The sequence below is a fragment of the Trachemys scripta genome, chromosome 2 (genome assembly GCF_013100865.1).
Source record: "Trachemys scripta elegans isolate TJP31775 chromosome 2, CAS_Tse_1.0, whole genome shotgun sequence".
In the NCBI taxonomy this organism is placed as follows: domain Eukaryota; kingdom Metazoa; phylum Chordata; order Testudines; family Emydidae; genus Trachemys; species Trachemys scripta.
This window is the reverse complement of record NC_048299.1, coordinates 216,668,070-216,690,954: the sequence shown is the minus strand read 5'-3', so window position 1 is coordinate 216,690,954 and position 22,885 is coordinate 216,668,070. Positions and strand designations below refer to the sequence as shown.

Sequence of the window (22,885 nt, the reverse complement as noted above, 5' to 3'; positions counted from 1 at the left end):
TATATCACGTCCGCTGCTTTCCCCATATCCACAGAGCCAGTTATCTCATCATAGAAGGCAATCAGGTTGGTCAGGCATGACTTGCCCTTGGTGAATCCATGTTGTCCTGATCACCTTCCTCTCCTCCAAGGGCTTCAAAATGGTTTCCTTGAGGACCTGTTCCATGATTTTTCCAGGGACTGAGGTGAGGCTGATCGGTCTGTAGTTCCCCGGGTTCCCCTTCTTCCCTTTTTTAAAGATGGGCACTATATTTGCCTTTTTCCAATCATCTTGGACCTCCCCTGATCGCCACGAGTTTTCAAAGATAATGGCCAGTGGCTCTGCAATGACATCAGCCAATTCCCTCAGCACCCTCAGATGCATTAGATCTGGACCCAAGGACTTGTGCATGTCCAGCTTTTCTAAATAGTCCTTAACCTGTTCTTTCACCACTGAGGGCTGTTCACCTCCTCCACATACTGTGTTGCCCAGGACAGCAGTGTGGGAGCTGACCTTGTCTGTGAAGACCGAGGCAAAAAAAGCATTGAGCATTCAATATTTTTTAAAAAAAAACCTTGGTTAATCTTTTTTTTAAAGTAAAAATCACTAATGAAAGCAGGTATCCCTGGTGTCTTTGTTTGGAATAAAATAGAAAGAGATGCTCCTTGAAAAATAGCATTTCTCATACACAAAGATCTACTACTCTGGCCCTTATAGTTGAGTTATCCTGCCTGCTCCCCACAGTTGGGAGGCTGCTACCAAATGTTCCTCTCGTATATGTATTTTTGTGAATTGGCTACACCCTCTGCTGGCACTTGGAGTGAATTGCCTACATGATGTGGTTTTGGAACTGTCTTTCCAAACAGAGTCTGGGTAGGACATTGTGAAACTCACGTGCAGCCAGTTGGAATAGGACACAGAACAGACCAGATCTCTTATAAGCTACTGTGTAAAGGATTCAAGACAGGGGAAGTCAAAACAAATTAATAAAACACATGTCTTCTTCAAGAAGATCAGGGAAGTAATAGTCTTTTTTAACAAAGTTCATAAGGGGGATCTCAGGGCCCTAGCTCAGAGCTCCACAAATTAGAGTCAGCAAACAAAGTCCCTGGGCCCAGTCAGGCTAGTCCCTTGGAGTCTGAGGGAGACCACAAGCTTTCTTTTCCTGTTTAAATAACCCAGAAGACTTGGGTTAACTAAATCAAAGGTCCATCAACTGAACTTTACTAAAGTGATACCAAATGCAATAGGACTTGATGCTTACACATTTTCTGCAGTTTCAAAGACCAACTTTTCTTCCTACAGCTCAGCTGATGCAGCAGGAAGTCTATTGGAGTTCATGAGTCAATGGCTGAAAATTTGAAAGTGTGTTCTCAGATGACATTTTTGGATCCTCCTTTCTTGTTCTGAGAGCTGCCCTTGTATGCGTAGCCATAGTCTGCACTGCCCTCTATCTCATTCCTCATCCAACCCCCGAAGAAGTAATCAGCTAGGAACCCCCACCCCAGAAAAATGACAGAAGCCAATCAAAGACAACCCCCAGAATTGTTATACATCTTAGCCTGTGCTATTCCCAGATTCTTGGCTGATTGTCTCCTATGTAAAATTCTGGAATCTTAAAGCACATGGTGGGCTGTACCAGATAAAGATCCTACAATGAGGAGCATCCTCATCCAAGCACACTTTGATGATACTTTATTGTTTGGAGCATCTCTAGACAGAGCTTTAAATGATTTCTTGGATCTCAGCAAAATATTCTCTCCACATCCGTGACCCAGAAGTCAAGCAGAAAGTACAGACTCTTACCAAAACAAAGAAAATTAGTGTGCATAACTAAAGGTTTTTTCTTTGCAGATTTTTTAATTTTGAGATACGAGGGCTTTTAGTTAGGATTGTTTTTATTTGCAGACTCTTTTTTCCTCCTTTCTCTGAATTGACAGTTGATTTATTATTTGATGTCTTCCTTCCGTGCAATACTGATCCCTGCATATGCTAAACAAACAATTTAGTTTGCATATATTTGTATTATTTAATATAATATATATGTGATCCAACCCTTCCTGCTGCTCCTTTATGCCAATTCTATGGGGTGTTGAGTCCACCAACACCATCTCTTGGCCCCCTACCTGAGCCATTACCACAGTTACTTAAGTACTAGCCCATGTAAGACCAGAATGAAGAGTTCTGCATAGACAAATGCAGAAGTTGAACTACATTGCTCATGAACATATAATATTTCTAAATAAATTGTAACCAGTTAAGAAAAAGGTGTCACAGTGGACATCTGGACGGAAATAGATGTGCAATGTACACAAACTGGATGGCATACTCTCATTTTGAATATGAAGTTCAATTCCATTCACTGCTTCTTCTCAAAAATAATAAAGCAGAAATAGAATAGGTCCAAAGAAGGACACTGCAGATGACTAAAGCCATGGAAAAGCTTCCATATGATGAAAGATTAAAATTATTAAGACTCCTCCACATTGAAGGAGATTTCATGAGTTTATGCTGTACAGTTCCCTGTGCAGCACAAGATGGTATAATTTTGGGTTTACCTTCCAAAGGGGGATGGCTGCCCTAGGAACTGGGATGTGGACTACCTGTTTAGCCTTTCTGTGCAGGGGCTGGTCAGAGAGCCTGTTTACATGTTACTACAGCTGGGTGTGTCCCTACCTGTGTACCCTGATTGAAAGTGCAGGCTTGGAAAGCTTAGCAACTTATCACAGCAGCAAAGTGTGAGAGGGAGCCCAAGCTGGTGGGTCAGGAGGGCTCAATGGTACCCCAGTTCCAGATGGCTCCCCAACGGAGGGGGAACCCATCACAGAAAACAACACTGTAGATTCTTTCTGATGGGGTAGATTTGATAAGCAGTTTTCACATTAGTTCACTTTTATTGTGCTGATCAGGTTGAGCATCTGAGCTATCAACTGTGTCTCACTCAATCACTGAAATTTATCATTTTAAAGTCTGATTTACCAACAGTATTCTTCCCTATATCCTTGCTGTTTCTGAGTGAACAAGGGAAGTCTCTAACTTGATGGGTTTTGTGTTTAGGTCATACTTGACGTGACCAATGAGATTACTGAATTTTTGAAAGCCAGTTGAGTCTAGATGATCTCAAGCCTCTTCTTAGCTCTGCATTCTCACCCTGCCTTCCAGTGAGTAGACTAACAAATACTGAGCTCCTCCACGCTGTACCAGACCTTCTTTAGTGTAGCTCCCTACACTAGGCCTGTCTGGACTCACATATCTCTGATTGTCACACTGACCTCTGAGTTATCAGACTGAGGCAGGAGGAAATAACCCAGCATCTCCAAAGCCAATATTTAAGATAGTGCAGTGTTAAGTCAAGTTAAACTGTTAAAGTTAGTTCACAAAAAAAAATATTTTTCAATTAACTAGGTCTTTCTTTGGGCTTGTCTACATTACGCAGCTTTTAGAGACAAGGCTATGTTGACACAGCCTTGTCGCTAAAAGTCAGTGTGTGTGAACGCTTTTTTGTGGTATTTTGTTGGCACTTTTGCTGACAAAATACTTCCAGCCCCGCAAGCGGCATAAGCTTTGTCGGCAGGAGAGCGTTCCTGCTGACAAAGTCGCGTTCACACTGCCGCTTGTGTTGGCAAAACTTTTGTCTTTTGCGGGGGAGCTTTTTTAAGTACCCGTGAAAGACAAATTTTTTGGTGACAACTGTGCAGTGTAGACATACCCTATATATTTGTCTCTCCCTCACTATTCCCTAGTTTGAAAGTATTTTTAGTTTTTGGACTTTTAACATATAAAAGCCTGGAAAACTAACAGAAGACTCATTCCGCTGACCTGGTGCTCAAACGTCTGTAGATTGATTGGTTGTTAACTACCCAAGTGTGACTAACAAAAAACCCATCGAGTTAGAGACTGCCCTGGATCATTAGATAAATAGCATTTACAGGCAAGGATAGCCTCCCACTCTCCCCCTTCAATTCCTGACTTCTTTTAAATCATGGACACCATTACAAAAATAATAAATAATAACACTGACTCAAAACTGCACCAGTACTTTAGGCTCTGTGAGCTGACATATGATGCAGTGATGCCAGAGATCCAAAAAAATGGCTGCCATTTTCTCACTGCATTTTTAACTGTGAAGTGAAATGTTTGACTGTCAGAGCCAAGAGTTAATTGTTATGCTAATCACTTCTTGACTAACATTGGATGTCCTAAAGTTGACTCCTAGAACATCTTCCCCATATATAGTACGGCGTTTCCTGTAGTGAGTAGCTTTATGTTAAATCACAGCATGACTTATAAAAAGCTAATATTGAAACTATTGTACTTTGTATTCTTGACAGGTTATGAAGTTCATGGTATAGAAAAAATACCAGAAGGACCGGCGCTTATTGTTTATTATCATGGAGCCACTTCTGTAGACTACCACTTCTTTGTCTGTAATCTCTATATACAGACGGGCAGAGTCTCCTATTCAGTAGTTGAACGTGCCTTGCGTCTGATACCAGGTAAAGTACTTCTATTGTAAATGAGAGAGTTAGAAATATCTTAAATTCAGAGACACAAGTCTATCCCACAATACTAGACATAAGTACCTTATTACAAATATTAAGACTCAAACAAAATGCTTTCCAAGTATGCACTACAGAAAATAGTATAATTTCAAGCATTTGAGAAACTCTAAGGCCTTCTGAAGTTTATTATAGCTAAAAGTTCTTTGAGCTCCTGGCCATGCAGATCCCACATATGGTGTGTTTGCGACCTCTGCACAGGAGTTTGGAAAGCTTTTCTCTAGCAATGTCCAGCAAAGGGTTGCAGAGGCATCCTGTATGGTCTCATATTCCCCCTCGCTAAAACAGAGGGTAGGGCAACCCCAACTGCCAGCCACTTCTTTCTGACTGCCCTGACAGAGAGACAGAACTAAAGTATAAACCAATCTAACAAACTTTTTTTTCCAGCCTGGTAACCTACTGTATTGTTGTTAAATAGAAATCCTATGAAGCATCCCAGCTTCTCATTAAGATGAGCATTAGGAACTAATAATTGATTGCACTGTCCCATGCATATTCAAAACTTGGATTCTGAATGCAAAATTCATCTTTGATGTAATTTCATTGAAGTTAATGGAGTTGTACCAAGGATGGATTTTGCCTGTACAGTAGAATCTCAGAGTTATGAACACCTTGGAAATGGAGGTTGTTCATAACTCTGAAATGTTCATAACTCTGAACAAAATGTTATGGTTATTCTTTCAAAAGTTTACAACTGAACATTGACTTAATACATCTTTGAAACTTTACCATGAAGAAGAAAAATGTTGCTTTCCCTTTATTTTTTTAGTAGTTTACGTTTAACACAGTACTGTATTTGCTTTTTTTTTTTTTTTTTGTTTCTACTACTGCCTGATTGTGTACTTCCGGTTCCAAATGAGGTGTGTGGTTGACTGGTGAATTTGTAACTCTGGTGTTCATAATTCTGAGGTTCTACTGTAGTCTTCCAGCTAGTTTTCTTTAATAGTTATTTTGTCTCCCTGACTTCTTCCAACTGATGTTCTGAAAATGAAGGTTAATTACTTGTAATCAATATTTTCCCTCACATTCATGGGATGTGATGGCCTAGAAGCTCTGAAGAGGGATCCTAATAGGCAGTGCCCATTGGAGCACTCAGGTGCTCTTACTTTCCCCTTCCTTCACTGTTCCTGAACATTTTAGGGGTGAGGCTATAAAAGGGGGCCTGGGGATCCATCACTTCAGGTCTTTCCACTGCTTGCTCAACACCATGTATGGATTATGACTCCAAGCAAGAGGGGAAGGCAGATGGGGAATATGAGTATGCCAAGTTCATTTTCAAGAATCTCAGTTACAATTAAGTAACCTTCAATTCTCCTTTGAGTGGCTTCTGCAAATTCCCACTAATGGGATAAACTGATTAGCAGTACCCATTCTAGGAAGGTGAGCAAGGAACACTTAATTAAAAAGAGATTGATGGATCTAGAAGCCAAGTCAAGAGCATAATGTGTATGGAAGGATAGAACTCCATGTGGCCACCATACAGATTTTTGCAATTGGAACATGGAAGCAAGGTAATAATGTAGCCTGCTTGATTCTAGTGGAATTGGCTATAATCCTTTGAAGGAATGGAACCAAAGGTAAAGAATGTGTTTCCTGAATATAGAGTTTATTCCATCTCGATAATGTCTGTGAAGATGTAGACTGACCCTTTTTGTCATCAGCATATAATAGAAATAGACTTGGAGAATGTCTAATGCTTCTTGTCTATCTGTACAGAATGCCAATGCTCTTTTAACTTCATGTGTATGAAGTCTTGCCTTAGCCCTATGGGGGTGAACTTTGGGGCAGGGAGCATGGCAAATTTATTGATTGATTGATGTAGAAATCTGTAACAACTTTGGGTAAAAAACAGGAGTGAAGACTAGCACTACCTTGTCTTTTGGAAAATTGTATATGGCAGATCTACCATAAGAGCTTGTAATTAATTAACTCTTCTTGCTGAAGTAATTGCTACTAGAAATGTTGTAAGTGAAAGGAGAAATAAAGAACATTTCCCCCACTGGCTCAAAAGGTTGTTGCATTAATTGCGTAAGTACCCAGTTATAGGAGGGTACATATTGTTTAGACCCTTCATAAATTTGTTAAATAATTCATCTATAAGCACCAACCTATTAGAGTGGAAGGTAACTATGGCAGATAAATGCACTCTAACTGAGGACAATGATAATCCTGACATTTTACGATAAAGTAAATACTCCAGAATACTATGTATGAGGCTAAGGAAGAGAGAACACCCCTTTTAGCCACCTATAAAGAAAACCTTTTTCAATGTAACAGTATTAGAAGTCAGCTTGGGCCTAATTTTAAAGCCAAACCCAGACCTGAACCTTACCCCAGCACAGCCAACCTGAACGCAACCTGAAAGCATCAACTTGTTTTCAGACCCAACCTGCACCCGATACTCATCCCCAAACCTGTGTTAGTGCCACCGCCTCATCCTTGGGTCTCAGTCTCGTGGTGCTCCCTGCACCCCATGCCCGTGATCAATCTCCAGCCTCCTCCTGCTTGTGGGGTTGGGGCAGCAGAGGCGGCATGCCTCACTCCTACTGGCCACTGCAGCCTCACTGTGCTGTGTGTGCTGCGATTTGTCGGCATACTCACTCCACCTCACACTGAGCACAGCGGGGTGGTGGCGGCTGGCAGGAGTGGAGCATGCAGCCACCACTGTGCTGATATCACAGGCAGGCAGAGATGATAAGAGCTTACCTGACCTGAGTCCTAGAGGACTGGATTGTTTTCTGACTTGACCTAAACTCAACCCCTGTAGTTGGGTCCTGTTGAGTTGCAAGCCTATAGACAGCATTTACTAGTTGACTTCTTTTCTAGAGTTTGTTAAAACGGGTGCACATTCGGCAAGAGAGACAATTCCAAGTCACTTAAAAATCTATCGTCCATGCTGTTAGATGAAGGAAGCTTGGGTCTGGGCGGTAAATCCAACCATTCTGCTGGGTGAACGACTCTAGAGAGACAGGAAGGATCTTGAAATTCCCTGCTGAGAAGCGGAGCATAATTGGGAACCACTGTTGCTGGAGCCATGCCAGCATGACCAGAATAATCCTTGCCTTGTTCTGCTTTATCTAGATACCATTTTCTATACAAGTGGAAAAGAAGGAAATCTTTACAGTAGCCCTTGAGTCCACAGTATCAAGAATGCATCTGAAATTAAGCAACAATCCTTTCAGGCTCTTAACCATTACCTTTGGCATTTTGTGTTTTTCCCGATGGCAAATAAATATATGTGCAGGTGACCCCGTTGAAGAAAAATATCTCACGCTACTGAAATTTTGGGGACCATTCATGTGAGTCTATATTAATCCTGCTTAGATGATCCACTAAGAGATTGTCCTTTCCTGCTAAATGAATTGCAATTGGGGTTATGTTGTGTGCTATACACCATTCCATTACATATTTTTCTTCAACGGGGTCACCTGCACATATATTTGATTCAGTCATCAGATCCGATTCATACCCTTGACCATAAAATTGAAAGGATCTTGAGTCCCAATATCTCTTGTTATGATCAGGCGGATGACAAGGAGCCAATGGTAGCGGCTGATCTGAAGTGGATATTACTCAGATAATGGTTCCGATCTTGGATCTGATAGTGAGAGTAGAGGTGACAGCAGTGGATCTGATAGAACTGATCATAAAGATAATATATGGAGAGCCCAAAGGGAAGTGGAACTGGAGGTGAAATCACCATTCCTCTCTTCTCTTATTCTCTGGAGGTAAGGAAAGGCTTGCTGAAGAAGAGCTCCTCTTATTTGTTCTTGATTTTTTTTATGCATCTGAGACTGCTAAGGACTCAAGAGGGCTGGATCTGAGCCATTTCTGTGAGAGAATGAATAGGAGGATTGGAACCAGAATGTTGCACAAGAGTAGTTCTCACTGGCTAGGGTTGCAGTCCGTAAGCCACTGGCTTAAGAGAAGCTTCCCAAGTACTTGAAACTGGCAAAGTACCTTGGTTACACACTGATTCCAAAGACTTCGATGCCTGTATCTTAGCTCTGCTCACAGAATTTTTATGTACCATAATCTTATTCGGATTCATAGAGTCTGGATCTGATGAATTTTCCATTCTTGGAATAGTTCTGCTAACAGAGGTGGTTTCCGTAGGTAGATTTCTCTCATCTTGTCTCAGATCTGCAGACCTGGAGATCTTCTTAGCCTCATTCTTCCCTTTCTCTGAAGGTGGCACAGCTGATGCTGCTGGAGTTGAAGATGCCCTCAGAATGGACAGAGGTCATTATGTTTCTCTTTATCTTTCTGATCTGAAGGACCTAGATCTAAGGATGGTCTGGGCTTATCCCCTGGATCTGATGTCTTGTCAGATCCCAACTGAGCTGACAATGCCTCCTGAAGGAGTACGAACAATCTATTCTGTCTCTCCTTCTTAGCTCTCGGAGTAAACGTGGTGCAGATTGAGCACCTTGATGGAGAACGTCTCTCTCTGAAGTAAGCAAGGCATCAGGAATGCGCATCTGAGGCCAGAAACATCTTCGGGTAGCCTAGAGACACAATGTTTGAATCCAGGGTTCTTCTTCAGCTCTACCATTTGAATTTTTCCATTAAAATTGTATTGTAGAACTAAACTACCGAACCTATGTAAACTAGAAACTAACTACAATCCTTCATTCTAACTTCAGAACTACTAGAGGGTTTTTAAAGCATCAGAGCAAAGGTCCAGAAAGGTTCAGAGTCCATCACTGCAGGCCGCAGGAAGGAATTGAGGTGGCTGTGGATTGCCATGCCCCTTTGTATAGCCTGGCCCCTAGAATTTTCAGGAACACTGAAGCGGGGTCTGAGCACTGCTAGTTAGGTTCCATTGTCAGGCTTGGCTCATGCGTTTCATGAGTGGCAATATGCAGAGACCACTGGGAAGAGAACTATTCTTTCTTTCTTTCAGAGATTGGTTTCTTACTACACTGTACTTTTTTGGTGCATAAGTAATTGTTTTATATAGTATATTTCTTATTATTGTAAATTTATGGGTGAATGACCATATCTTTTAAGGTTTAAAGCTTCAAAAAAATTTCTGGTAATTTCCCACCATAATTAGGCTACCATTATTCCACTGGTAGCTGGAGGTTTGTTAATGCAATTCAAATTTACCTAGGAGCTAGTGGTTTGTTTGTCTCTATGCTATTCTCCTTAGAAGCTGTTTCAAAGAATAATCCCCACTTCCCATACTGCTCAGCATAGTGTGGATGATTCAGTTTTTGTATTCATTTAAAGTTACACATCTTTGTAAGAAGTTTCTTTAAACCAACTGAAAATAGTTTGAGGAACTCAACTTTAGTAATCTTTATTTCATTTGTAACCCAAAATCCCAGAGCTACATTTGTGAACTCAGAAAGAAAAAAGGTAACAAAATTTCCCAATATACATCTGTAGTGTCAAAAATTCTTACTATCCTTAACATAATTATGTTATTGGAGCAATTTGTAAAAACAGAAAACATTTGTAATCTTGGTATTGGTCTCTTTGTATTCTGATATGCCATGATTCCCTGTGTTGTGACTCTTTGCCTCTTGTCCTCAGACTACAAGAAGTTATAGTTTATTACCCTCTCAAAAGTTTTTAGTTTTTCAATAGGGTAATGGTAAAGTTAGGCTTATTTTTGGGTGTTGTGTATATATTCTGGGGAAGCAACAGTGACTTTTTTTTAACTCATTCAAATTAAGTGAGGGTGTTACCCAGGATTCTCTCAACCCAAAGCTCAGAGTAACTGTTCTCTTTGTGAGACAGTGTCAGGAACAAATCAGTGGGTGACACAGTGCATCCATCTAATTAAAGATTGGCACAAACCCAAAGTGCTTTCATCCCAAATTACTATTTTATTAGAACTCAAGCACAAAGCTATGCAAAATGTTAAAGCGCCCCCAAATAATAGTTACCCATGGTCTGAAGGGGTCTCGAGTGGTCAAATGACAAGGTTCAAGTGGCCAGTTGAGTGCCTGTCGCTTTGGATTCCAAGAGATGTCCAGAAGGTCAAATCCAAATTCCTCAGACCTATCTACCCCTTTTAGGTTAGTAACTACTACAATTATATCAACAATGTGTCAATCAAAGAAAAAACATTAAGCAAGCACGTTTTAAGCTGTTAGTCCTGCAGCTGTCTTTCCACACAACAACAGTCCAAAGATATAGCTAGACTTCCTGTTTTTTTAAAAGATGCAATTTCAGCACTTTCAAAGAAAGCTTTAATAGGAAGGCAAGCAGGATCATGCCCAACTCTCGTGGTCACTCAGCCCCCACCCTCCGGCTCGTTTAGTTATGCTAAGGCTGCTACAAAGGCCTACTGGCTAGCTTTAGCTATTTTTAGCAATGAGCACATTAATTGATATTCCAGTTACTGGCGATGGCCTAAAAACATTAGGCATTCTGCTGGTTGTCAAAAGGTCCCCTAACAAAGGGAACACACAAGACAGGGCTGTTTAGTTTCAAGCTGTAAATTTATAAAACAATTCTGATTTCCAAGTGAGCCTCAGGCAAAGTCTCAGAAGTTTTTAATGTAAAAGTGAGAAAAACTATGGACCAAAATCTGCAGCCACTAAAGTCAGCATTTGGCTTTAAATTGGTATCCATCAACAGATGCAGTAGTAGTAACTGAAAAAGACAAAGACCATTCAGCACAGTCATGTCACCCTGCAGTAACTTCCTTGGTTTTATTCTATCTACTTTGTCTGTTCTTTGTCTGGATAACTCCATTTATCCGGGGGCTGCTGAAGCAGGGTGAGCTTGAGCCTGGGATGGTTTTGGGGGAAAAACAGAAAAGGAAAAAAAAAACAAGAGGGGAAGAGCAGGTGGCAGCTTCCTTCCTGGAGTGCTGCTGCAAGCAGGCTAAACAGACAGTGGTGGACATGGCTGGTGGAGTCTGGAGGGAGGTTGGCCAGCGTTGGGAGAGAGGCAAGTAGTGAGTGAGGCAGCAATCAGCACAGGAAAGAAGGATTGCAGTAAGTGGAGAGCCAGTGAATAGGGACCCCAGTGGCCCAGGTGTGTCTTTGAAGGGGTGCCAGAAACAGAGCTGAAATGGAATAAGGCCAGTTCAGGAGGGACAGGAAAGACAGAGAAACTAGGAAAGTAGGGATAACCACAAAAGGAAAAGTACTAGGAAAAGGAAAGACAGCAGTATAAGGGGAAAAGAGAAAACGTTAAAAGAGGAACAGTATAGTTAAACAAGAGGAAAAATAGCTAGAGTCTCTAAGTAATCTAAGAAATTATTAGAAAAACATTGTTAGAAAACTCTGAGAAAAGTAAAGCAAGAATGAACTGTAAAGGAAATAAGCTGTAATAAAAGAAACTGTAATTAAAGAGAAACAGACTTAAAAAAATATGGAAGAAGTGAGCTGTAGTAAAAGTAAGAAAGTAGTAAGGACTGTAAAACAAAACATCCAGACAGAATCTTAAGGTATATAAAGTGACGTGACAGGAATAGAGAAATTGCCAGAGAGGAAAGGGACTGTAAGCCAGAACGTAACAGAGGGATAATCAATCTTCTTCAGTCAAGAAGCCAACACATCACATCAAGGAACACATGCCTTTATTTAAGCTGGAACTCAAAACAGTAAACAAAGATTGCACAAGAGGATTGCTCAGGATATAACTAAACATCCTAAGAACTCTTCCTCCATACTCTGGGCTTCCAGAGGCTGAAAACTGAGAAACTTATAAGTGAACTTATAACAGTGGGGTTTATGTTCCAGTGCATTGTATTTTCTAATTCAAAATTCTGCTATTTCATAAACGTAAATTATTACCTATACATTTAATTATGTTCAAATAAGATAATAGTAGTTAATATACAGGTAGATAACAGTAATAGTTTATCGTGTAAGCCCAAGAAGTTCCTGCTAAAACAACTAACTCTGATTTACTGGTGATTATTTCCCACTTAATTGATTTCTCCTTTATCCCAGCTGATTGAGATAAAACATAATTTGGCCTCTAAATTGCCTCTGCCTCTCTCTATTGCTCTGATTCAGTGCACTGAATGATCCACTCCATTGAGCTCGTTATACTGATTATGACATCCAGTTTTATCAGATATGTAACAGGTAGCCACAGTTAAAAAATGCTGAAGACGTGTATGTTTGTGTGTGAGAGAAAGAGAGAGTGTGTGTGTTTGGTTGGGTTTAATTTTCAATATGTGAATTATGTAATGAGTTTAATGTACCATAATGATCTGTACTGGTTGTTTACTGCAGGCCTACAACTGTATCTTAAACTGCTTACTGCAGTGTATGGGGGGAGAGAACAATGTGTTGAAATTCTGAAGAAAGGCAACTTACTGGGTGTTGCACCAGGTGGAGCTCGAGAATCATTCTTTAGTGATGAAAACTACGGTATCTTGTGGGGTAATCGTAAAGGTTTTGCTCAGGTGGCCATAGACGCAAAAGTGGTGAGTCGTCTCCTGCGTGTGTGATGTAAATGTGTAATCCATTGATTGTTGTGTGTTATATGGCCCTCTCTGTGCCTGAGTCATAAAGGATGCAAGTCTCTCATAGCCTCCAGCTACAGAGCCTGGTCTGACACTTTCTCAGGATGCTTAGGGCTATGAATCACCTTGTTACCTCCCTGTCTCCAGCTAGAGGAAGAATTGCTTGTGCTTAACTGGGTTTCAGATCCCTTACACCACCAGTCTGTTAGTCACCCAAATACTCTCCTCAGGGCAATGGGAGCCCTCACTATGGTTTGCAGGCTAACAGTAGGTGCATCCCAGTTCCCGAGCTCTTTTGAAGCATTCCCCTGTGATATCCAGCCCCTGTCACTAGCTATTGACAGTAATACCTGGTTTGCTATCATCAAGAGTACAGTGTACATGCCAACTTGTTTGATTCAAGTGAAGATCGGCTCCTATATAACATCACAACACTGAGATATATTTATAGTGAAAACAATCATAAGTTTATTATCCAAGATTTCAGAGAGAGTAAGGATAATGATGGAAACAGAAAGATTACATATAAAACTAAATCCCTATATGCTTTCTAGAGACTAAACTTAACTTTAACAGGCTAACCATCTGTCTAAAAGCAGTCAATTCTCACCTAAATGTCCTTTACAGTGCTCCCAACCAGGGCAGGTTGGGATCTCATTTTCATGAATGTAATCATACTGCCCAATTATATCCTCAGATGCAGGAAAAAGAGGTGTTCTTTTGCCTTCTTCTTATATCCCTCCAAATCCATTGTTTGTCCCCAGAGTAAGGATGATCTCTCTTTTTCTCCAAGGTTTATTCCCTGGTGCACTGACTTCATGTTAACTTCACATCCTTATGTTCACTTGGTATACAAACAGGGATTCCATTGTGTTGTTTCTAAGGATGTCAATTAATTGCAGTATCCTGACATGATAAACTAAAAACAAATTAATCACGATTAAAAAAATTTATCGTGATTGATCACAGTTTTAATTATACTGTTAAACAGTAGAATACCAATTGACATTTATTAAATATTTTTGGATGTTTTTCTACATTTTCAAATATATTGATTTCAATTACAACACAGAATACAAAGTTTACAGAGCTCACTTTATATTATTATTTATTACAAATATTTGAATTGTAAAAAATAAAAATAAATAATATTTTTCAATTCACCTCATACAAATACCATACAAATACAATCTCTCTATTGTGAAAGTGCAATTTACAAATGTAGATTTTTTTTTTGGTTACATAACTGCACTCAAAAACAAAACAATGTAAACTTCAGAGCCTACAAGTCCACTCAGTTGTACTTATTGTTCAGCCAATCTCTAAGACAAACAACTTGTTTACAGTTATGGGAGATAATGCTGCCCGCTTCTTATTTACAATGTCACCTTAAAGTGAGAACAGGCATTTGCATGGCATTTTGTAGCCGGCATTGAACGGTACTTACATGCCAGATATGCTAAACATTCATATGCCCTTTCATGCTTTGGCCACCATTCCAGAGGACATGCTTCCGGGCTGATGATGCTAGTTAAAAAAAATCCGTTAATTAAATTCATGATTGAACTTCTTGGGGGAGAATTGAATATCTCCTGCTCTGTGTTTTACCCACATTCTGCCATATATTTCATGTTATAGTAGTCTTTGATGATGACTCAGCACATGTTGTTACTTTTAAGAACACTTTCACTGCAGATTTGACAAGCCAAAAAGAATGTACCAATGTGAGATTTCTAGAGATAGCTATTGCACTCAACCCAAGGTTTAAGAATCTGAAGTGCCTACCAAACTCTGAGAGGGACGAGGTGTGGAGCATGCTGTCAGAAGTCTTAAAAGAGCAACACTTTGGTGCGGAAACTACAGAACCTGAGCCACCAAAAAAGAAAATCAACCTTCTGCTGGTAGCATCTGACTCAGATGATGAAAATGAATGCACGTCAGTCTGCACTGCTTTGAATTGTTATTGAGCAGAACCCATCATCAGCATGGACGCATGTCCTCTGGACTGGTGGTTGAAGCATGAAGGGACATATGAGTCTTTAGTGCAGGGGTGACCAAACTGTGGCTGGCGAGCCACATGTGGCTCTTTTACCATTAAAATGCGGCTTGCAAGCCCTCCATGCGGCCCCCCCCTCCACCTGCCAGACTGGGAGGGGGAAGCTCAGGACCTCTGCCTTGCAGTGGGGTGGTGAGGTAAACGCTTCTGTCCAACAGGGAAGGGGGTCTAGGGGCTTCAGCCATGCGGGGTGCACCATCTCCCAGCAGGTGTGCCCTGGCTCTCAAACTTCTGAAGATGGTCGTATGCAGCTCGGAGGACCAGTAAATTTGGCCACCCCTGCTTTAGCGCATCTGGCACGTAAATATCTTGCGATGCCAGCTACAAGAGTGCCATGTGAATACCTGTTCTCACTTTCAGGTGACATTGTAAACAAGAAGCTGGAAACATTATCTCCTGCAAAAGTAAACAAACTAGTTTGTCTGAATGATTGGCTGAACAAGAAGTAGGACTGAGTGGACTTGTAGGCTCTAAAGTTTCACATTGTTTTATTTTTAAGTGCAGTTTTTTTGTATATAATTCTACATGTGTAAGTTCAACTTTCATAATAAAGAGATTGCACTAGAGTACTTGTATTAGGTGAATTGAAAAATACTATTTCTTTTGTTTTTTACAGTGCAAATATTTATAATAAAAAGTAAAGTGAGCACCGTACACTTTGTATTCTGTGTTGTAATTGAAATCAATATATTTGAAAATATAGAAAACATCAAAAAATATTTAAATAAATGGTATTCTATTGTTTAACAGTGCTATTAATCGTGTGATTAATCACGATTAATTTTTTAATCGTGCAATTAATCACAATTAATTATTTAATCGCTTGACAGCCCTAATCAGAATCCTTTTAAACAAAAACCTACATTAAAACATTTAGTCTATTGTAATCCCACAACAATGTGAAGCTTTAGCAGAAGATATATTTGGTCATCCTTTCTTCTTGCCCCCTCCCCTAATATTTGCAAGAGTTTCATAATACAATTGAGACTTTTAAATTGCATAGTCTGTGTATGTTTTCTATGGGACTTGTGCTGCATTTATAATATCTGCTTGCAAGATTTTGTTACCAAAATAATATCTCTATCTGGATGGTTTTTTGTCTAACTCACTAGTATTCTGACTTCTTAGGCACTGGAAAAAAAATTGCTGAACAGGACTCCTGAAACTGATAATTCTGATATCTGTGAAATTATTTTTTCTTCTTCTAAGTATTATTCTGTCAGTGTTGTTTTGGTGTTCATCGTGATGATAATGAATACATGTGATTTACGTTCTAAGAACCCTCAGAAAATGGAGTCTCACATGGTACATAACTAGCTGTAGTTTTAACTGGCAAACATGTGACTCCTTTTGAGTTTCTAGTCATGATAAATTAACAGTTTCATTTTGATTTAATGGGATGGTAAAGTTGACTATAACCACATGATAGAGATGCAAAATGACTCTATTCAAAGCTGATGCAAGATTTAAAAGAAAAAAAGGACTATTGTCCATAGTCTTACCACTTCTTTTCCTTATTTCTTAGCCCATCATCCCTTTGTTTACTCAGAATATTCGGGAAGGCTGTAGAACACTTGGAACAACATGTAAGATTTACTTCATACATATCTTTTCAAATTCGTAGAGTTTTATTTATATTTTCAAAATCAACGGTTTCTGGGAAATACTCGTCTTGTGAATTTCTTTCTAATCTTTTGTTCTCTTCTAACTCTGGTAACTGTTTCTTGTGATGTAAACTCTTCTGGTTATTTAATCTTTATATGTATTTGTTGGACTAGGTATTAATTGTGTTTTACATGGTGACTCATCTTAAACTGGTACTTGGTATGCATGAGGTAATGGAAGAGTAGATTATTATTTTCAAGATTATGTGCCCTGAATATTGTTTGACCTTCATGTTGCCTTTAACCAAATCACTTAAGATTTGTTAGTTACAATCCGGGCACCATTTTGATTCAGGGACTCTACCAGCTTCTAAATTTATCTACGATCTCTCAAAATGTATTTTTTTTTAATTCACAGGGTTTATTAGGTGGTTGAATGAACGTTTTCAATTGCCACTCGCTCCTGAATTTGGAGGGTTCCCAGTCAAACTTCGCACATATATTGGAGATCCCATTCCCTATGATCCAAATATAACAGTTACGGAACTAGTTGAAAAGGTAAGTTGGCTCTTCTCTTTGAAACTTCAGGGAACCTACAGTCTTAGTTTAAATGATGTTAGTTAGGTGTGAAATATTTAACATCAAATTCTGTGTCTACTGGTTTCTTATGAAGTAAAACTTTCTTACAGTATATTGATCATCTTAAATAGTGTATTGTTATTCAATAACATATCTCTGGCTGAAATATCATTTTCTCCACTCCAGACAACACTATCTTACACTGTTAGATTCCTCCACAGATTTGTGCATTGTTCTGTCTCATCACTATCCTCCCTGGCCCTCTCCCTCAATACTTTATACCAGAGGTTTCTGGACTGTGTTCTGTGGATCACTTGCTGTTAGTCTGTGAAGAGCTGGCTGATCACAAGGTCCTGGACCTTGTTTCCAGATGGTAAACTGTCTCAAAAGGAGCTAAAATAACTTTTACAAATGTGCATGAAAGGCTCTAGTGCCCTAACACATAATTAATATTACAACAAACCCCCAGCAGCATTAAAACAATCATTCAGAGAGGAAATCTGCCTTCCACCAACCCACAAAAGAGCTTTCCACACATTCATAGTTCTAGACGGTATACTTAGAATTACAGAATATTAGGGTTAGAAGAGACCTCAGGAGGTCATCTAGTCCAATCCCCTGCTCAAAGCAGGACCAACAACAACTAAATCATCCCAGCCAAGGCTTTGTCAAGCCGGGCCTTAAAAACCTCTAAGGATGGAGATTCCACCACCTCCCTAGGTAACCCATTCCAGTGCTTCACCACCCTCCTAGCCAGCCCTCTCCAAAAACCCCATCTAACAGATATCTGGCAGTGTGTCTAGAAGGTCACCAAATCTGTGCTATTTTTGACTGATGGAGAGCAAGTTCTAGAGTCTTAGAGCCATCACAGAGAGCATCCTGCTATCCACAACTCCCTTATAGTGAAGGGGATTCAGCTTAAGTGCCTCTGGTGACCACAGCTGTGGCACTATGGCTGGGGGAGAGGCAATCCCTCAGGTCAGGGCTGGCCTTACCATGAGATGAACTGAGGCAGTCGCCTCGGGTGCCAGACTGGGGGGAAGGGGCACACTAGGACCCAGAGTGTAGAAAATTGTGTCTACTGCTGGTGCATATGTATTCTCTCTGCTCTAGATGCACAGAGATGGTGGAGTGCTGTGCTGGAGGAAGTAGGGCACAAGAGACATAACAGGCAGGCAGGAGAAAAGGTGAGAGTGAATAACAGAAAGCTGCAGGGAGAGAGAGGAGGAGGAGCCTCTTATGTACCTCTTTAGCACCCCCAGGAGCCTGGCTGATTAACACCAGCTTCTCAGGGAGCTTCCTGTTTCCTGCTGCTTCCCTGAACCCACTTGAGGGCAGGCAGTCAACTGAAGTAGTAGGAGCCAGTTAGGCCCTTAAGACACTGATATCTTCCCTCACTCAGGCCCTGCTACCAGCCTGCTTATTTGTCCCCTTCAACTGAGTGTTGAGCACCACTATAGCTGGCACAGAACAGCAGTCAGGAGTGAAAGAAGAAAACGCCCCGCTGGGGCAGCATTCAGAAAAAGAAAGAAAGCAAAGGAAGCTTTTCTATCTAAGCACGATAGATACATAGACACAAATGTTCATGGTGAGCCTTCTGGCCCCAGTGAGGATGTGAGTAGTAGTCTGAGGGACTTCCTTGTACTGCATGGGCCACAGCAAGTGAAAAACTTCATATTCCCCAAAGACAATGAAAATAGAAGTTTCCATCCAACACATTACTGCTGTGAAATCCCCAATGGTGACAAAGTGGAGAGGTCATGGCTTATGTACTCAAAAACCCAGAATGCTGCATACTGTTTTTGTTGCAAACTCTTTCAGTCTAATGTTCCAGATACATTGGGTTCTACAGAAACAAAGGACTGGAAAAATCTGGCATGCCATGAGAAGGCAGCAAATCACCAGAGAGCATTCCATAGGTGGAAAGAGCTTGAGATGAGACTAAGGTTAAAGGCCACCAAAGATGATCAGCATCAAGAGAAGATTGCATCAGAGTCTCTTTACTGGCAAAATGTTCTGAAAAGGCTCATTGCGATTGTGAGAATGCTTGCTACCCAAAACCTAGCACTGCGTGGCACTTCAGTTCATCTGTATGTGCCAAACAATGGAAACTTCCTTAAAATTGTGGAGCTGATGGCTGAGTTTGATGCTGTACTCCAGGATCATCTAAGAAGAGTCACCACCCAAGAAATGTACACACACCACTACCTTGGAAAAACAATTCATACAGAGATCATACAGTTACTGGCAACAAAAGTCAAACAGAAGATTGTGGCAGATCTGAAGTCAGAAAGATATTACTTTGTTATTCTGGACTGTACATGTGACATCAGCCATATGGAACAAATGACTTTAATGGTGCATTTTATAACAACAACAGAACCTAGTGATAATGTTCCTGCAATGGTGACTGTCAGAGAGCATTTAGAATTTATTGACATTGATAATACTACAGGAGCTGATATGACAAATGTGCTTCTTAAAAAGCTGAAAGATACGGGAATTGTGATAGCTGACATGAGAGGTCAGGGCTACGATAATGGTGCAAACATGAGAGGAAAGAACAGAGGAGTGCAGACACAGATCCGAAAGTTAAACCCTCGAGCTTTTTTTGTCCCATGCAGTTCTCATTCAGTGGTCAGTGATGCAGCATCAGCTTCTAGTGAGGCTGCTGAATTTTTTAATGTAATTCAAAGCATCTATGTATTTTTCTCTGCATCAACTCATCAATGGCAAATTTTGAAGCAATATCTGGAAACATCCTCTCTGTCACTGAAACCACTGAGTGCCACACGATGGGAAAGCCTATCAAATACCAAATTGGGAAGATACTTGCCATTATGGAGGATAATGCTATGCCAGGAACTGTTCATGGGAGAACAGTGGCAGAGGGAAATGGAATCACCAGAAACATATATAACTTCAAATTTCTGTGTGACTTAGTGTTGTGGCATAACATACTATTTGAAATAAATGTTGTAAGCAAGCGACTCCAAGGTGTTGACCTTGATATATCTGGAGCAATGGAAAAACTGGACAAAGCAAAGTTATACCTACAGTCTTACTGGTCAGATGAGGGATTTCAAAATGTTCTGAAGAGTGCACAGAAGTTGGCAAAGGAACTTCACACTGAAGCTATTTTCCCACCCATTCAAGAATACAAGAGCCACTGAAGAAGAAGACATTTTGATTATGAGGCATGGGATAATCCCATAAGAGACCCGAAACAACAATTCAAAGTTGAATTCTTTAACCAGGTGCTAGATTGTGCAATAAAGAACGATTGTGCAGTTGAAGAACATTTCATGCAGCTCAAGGAACACAGCAGTATATTTGGGATGTTGTATGATATTCCAAAACTCCTCACTATACCAGAAGAAGACCTACACCAGCAATGCAGGGCACTAGAGACAGTGTTGACACATGATGACATGCGCGTTATTGATGCGAGTGATTTAGGTGATGAACTGAAAGCCCTTTTAAGATATATTTCAGCAGGATCAACTCCAAAGGCTGTTCCAGAATATATGTGCACAAATAAGATGACCATCCTCTTTCCAAATGTTTTTGGTGCTCTGTGCATACTTCTAACACTTCCTGTAACAGTTGCCAGTGGAGAACGCAGCTTCTCCAAGCTGAAGTTAATAAAAACACATCTACGCTCCACAATGACACAGGAGAGGCTGGTCGGCCTTGCAACCATCTCAATAGAGCATGAGCTGGCCCAGACTGTGGACCTTCAGGAAGCAGTTTAAATCTTTGCAACCAAGAAGGCATGGAAAGCACCACTTTGATTATTCAAACAGATAAAAATGCCAGTGTTTGTTATGCAGACAAGAAAAGTTACATTTGCTGTTCAGGTGTTTGAAAGTTAAGTGTTATTTAAAATTTTTGAACAAGGCATTTTAAGTTGTTAGTTCTCCTTTATTGGGGTAGGTAGCAGAGCAGTACCATGAGAGGAATAGAACAGGAAGAAGGCAGAATTGAGACCTTTCAAAGTTTTGGCCCAAGCGAGAGGGTATGGGGGCATCATTTGAGCTCCCCGCCTCAGGTGCCAAAATGTTGTGGGCCGGCCCAGCTCAGGCAGGCAGGGTTACAGGCTATTTAAGGCTTCCTAAGTCATAACCAATACCTTAAACACCACCTGGAGTTAGATAGCACCATTACACAGCCAGTGCAGATCCCAGAGCACTTATGTCATGAGTTCCCAGAAAAATGCTTCACTGAGACAGCTGCTGTGTGTTCTGCCCCAGTGTTACTCTCTGAATGCTTTCAATGCATAATTCTATTTAGAGCACATTGCTATAGTTTGATATTGAGGTAACAAATGTGTAAGTGATGGTGAAGAGGTCTGCAAAGGACACAAGCTTCTAGAGAAGACAAAGAAGGTAAAAAGCTGACTGGATTACTGCTGGGTTCACCTGAGAGTGAACACTTTTTACATTCAGACCTTCGTTTACATTTGCATCTTTCCCTGAGGTAGTTTCTGCAATCTTTTTCTGCTCTTATTTTCTATGGGAGCTAAAGGGACTATATTATTATTACTTCTTTCCTCCTGCTTTTTATCCTCTTCTATTTTGTGGTATATTTAGATTCCACAGTGACAAGTACAGCATAAAATGTCTCGAGAAGCAGAAGACAGTTGAGGACCTGCACAAAGTAGTTTCTAAAATCAAATGCAGGCCTGACTCCCAGGAGGAAGAAAATATCTTTTCTATTCCCAGGTTCTCAGAGGATGGATCACTTGATGATTACCTGTTCTGTTCATTCCCTCTGGGGCACCTGGCACTGTCCACTGTTGGAAGACAGGATACTGGGCTAAATGGACCTTTGGTCTGACCCAGTAGGGCCATTCTTATGTTCGTAAGTTCCAGACTGAGCCACTTACTTGGATGTGGGAATATCGGAGCAGCTACGTTCCTCCACCAACATAAACTTAATTTCAGTCACTTAAAAATTCAGAGAATTATTTGCTTTCCCTTAGATTCAGATCACCAATATCCTGTCTCCTCTTCCCCTTCACCACCACCATCACCGAGAAGGACCTCCTGAATGTACAATGGGAAAAACCAGGGAGAGGAAAGAAACAGAATTACATTAGAATCTCCCCTCTCTCTACAGTACCTGCCCTTCCTCAGCACACATTAACTTCCCAAAATCCCTCAGGCCTGGGCACCCAGAGTCCCCTGGACATGCTGAGAAATCTAACTCAGGTGACCCAAGCATGGCTTTTGGCTCCATTACACAAGAGTCATTGCTCCACTACGGTTGGAGGCATGTAGCCAAAAAGAATATGTCCATCCATTCATCCACAGGAAGACACTTCCAAAAAGAAGGAAAAAGGAAACACGACTTACCCTAAACCCAATAAGAGGAATAATTAAAGAGGACTGAGAATTAACAGTAATGTGAAAAGACACATTGTGTTTTTATAAATTTCCAAAGAACAAATCCAACCTTGTTCTGTCATCTAAGATAGATGCAGAGGCCAAAGAGAAGGTCCACAAAGGAAAGAGTGACTTCTTTTCAAAGGAACAAGGGGAAAGAGTAGAAGCCTTACTCAGGCAAAATGACAAAGCAGCCCCTGGACTTTAGGAGGTTTCCATTTTCTTCTCCTATATTTGCTTGGTAAAGGATCATTCACCAACTTCAAAGGCTGTAAGGACAC

At 40.6% G+C, this 22,885-nt stretch overlaps 1 protein-coding gene across 1 annotated transcript in view; it reads left to right on the top strand.

Annotated features, from left to right (window-relative positions):
- The window catches only part of LOC117871648 (transmembrane protein 68-like), a 33,782-nt gene that overhangs the window by 6,658 nt on the left and 4,239 nt on the right, over positions 1 to 22,885 (top strand). The window contains exons 2-5 of the mRNA XM_034759444.1: positions 4,311 to 4,475; positions 12,746 to 12,939; positions 16,560 to 16,620; positions 17,057 to 17,196. Of these exons, the coding sequence (XP_034615335.1) occupies positions 4,311 to 4,475; positions 12,746 to 12,939; positions 16,560 to 16,620; positions 17,057 to 17,196 (560 nt within the window). The remainder of the gene's footprint in view (positions 1 to 4,310; positions 4,476 to 12,745; positions 12,940 to 16,559; positions 16,621 to 17,056; positions 17,197 to 22,885) is intronic.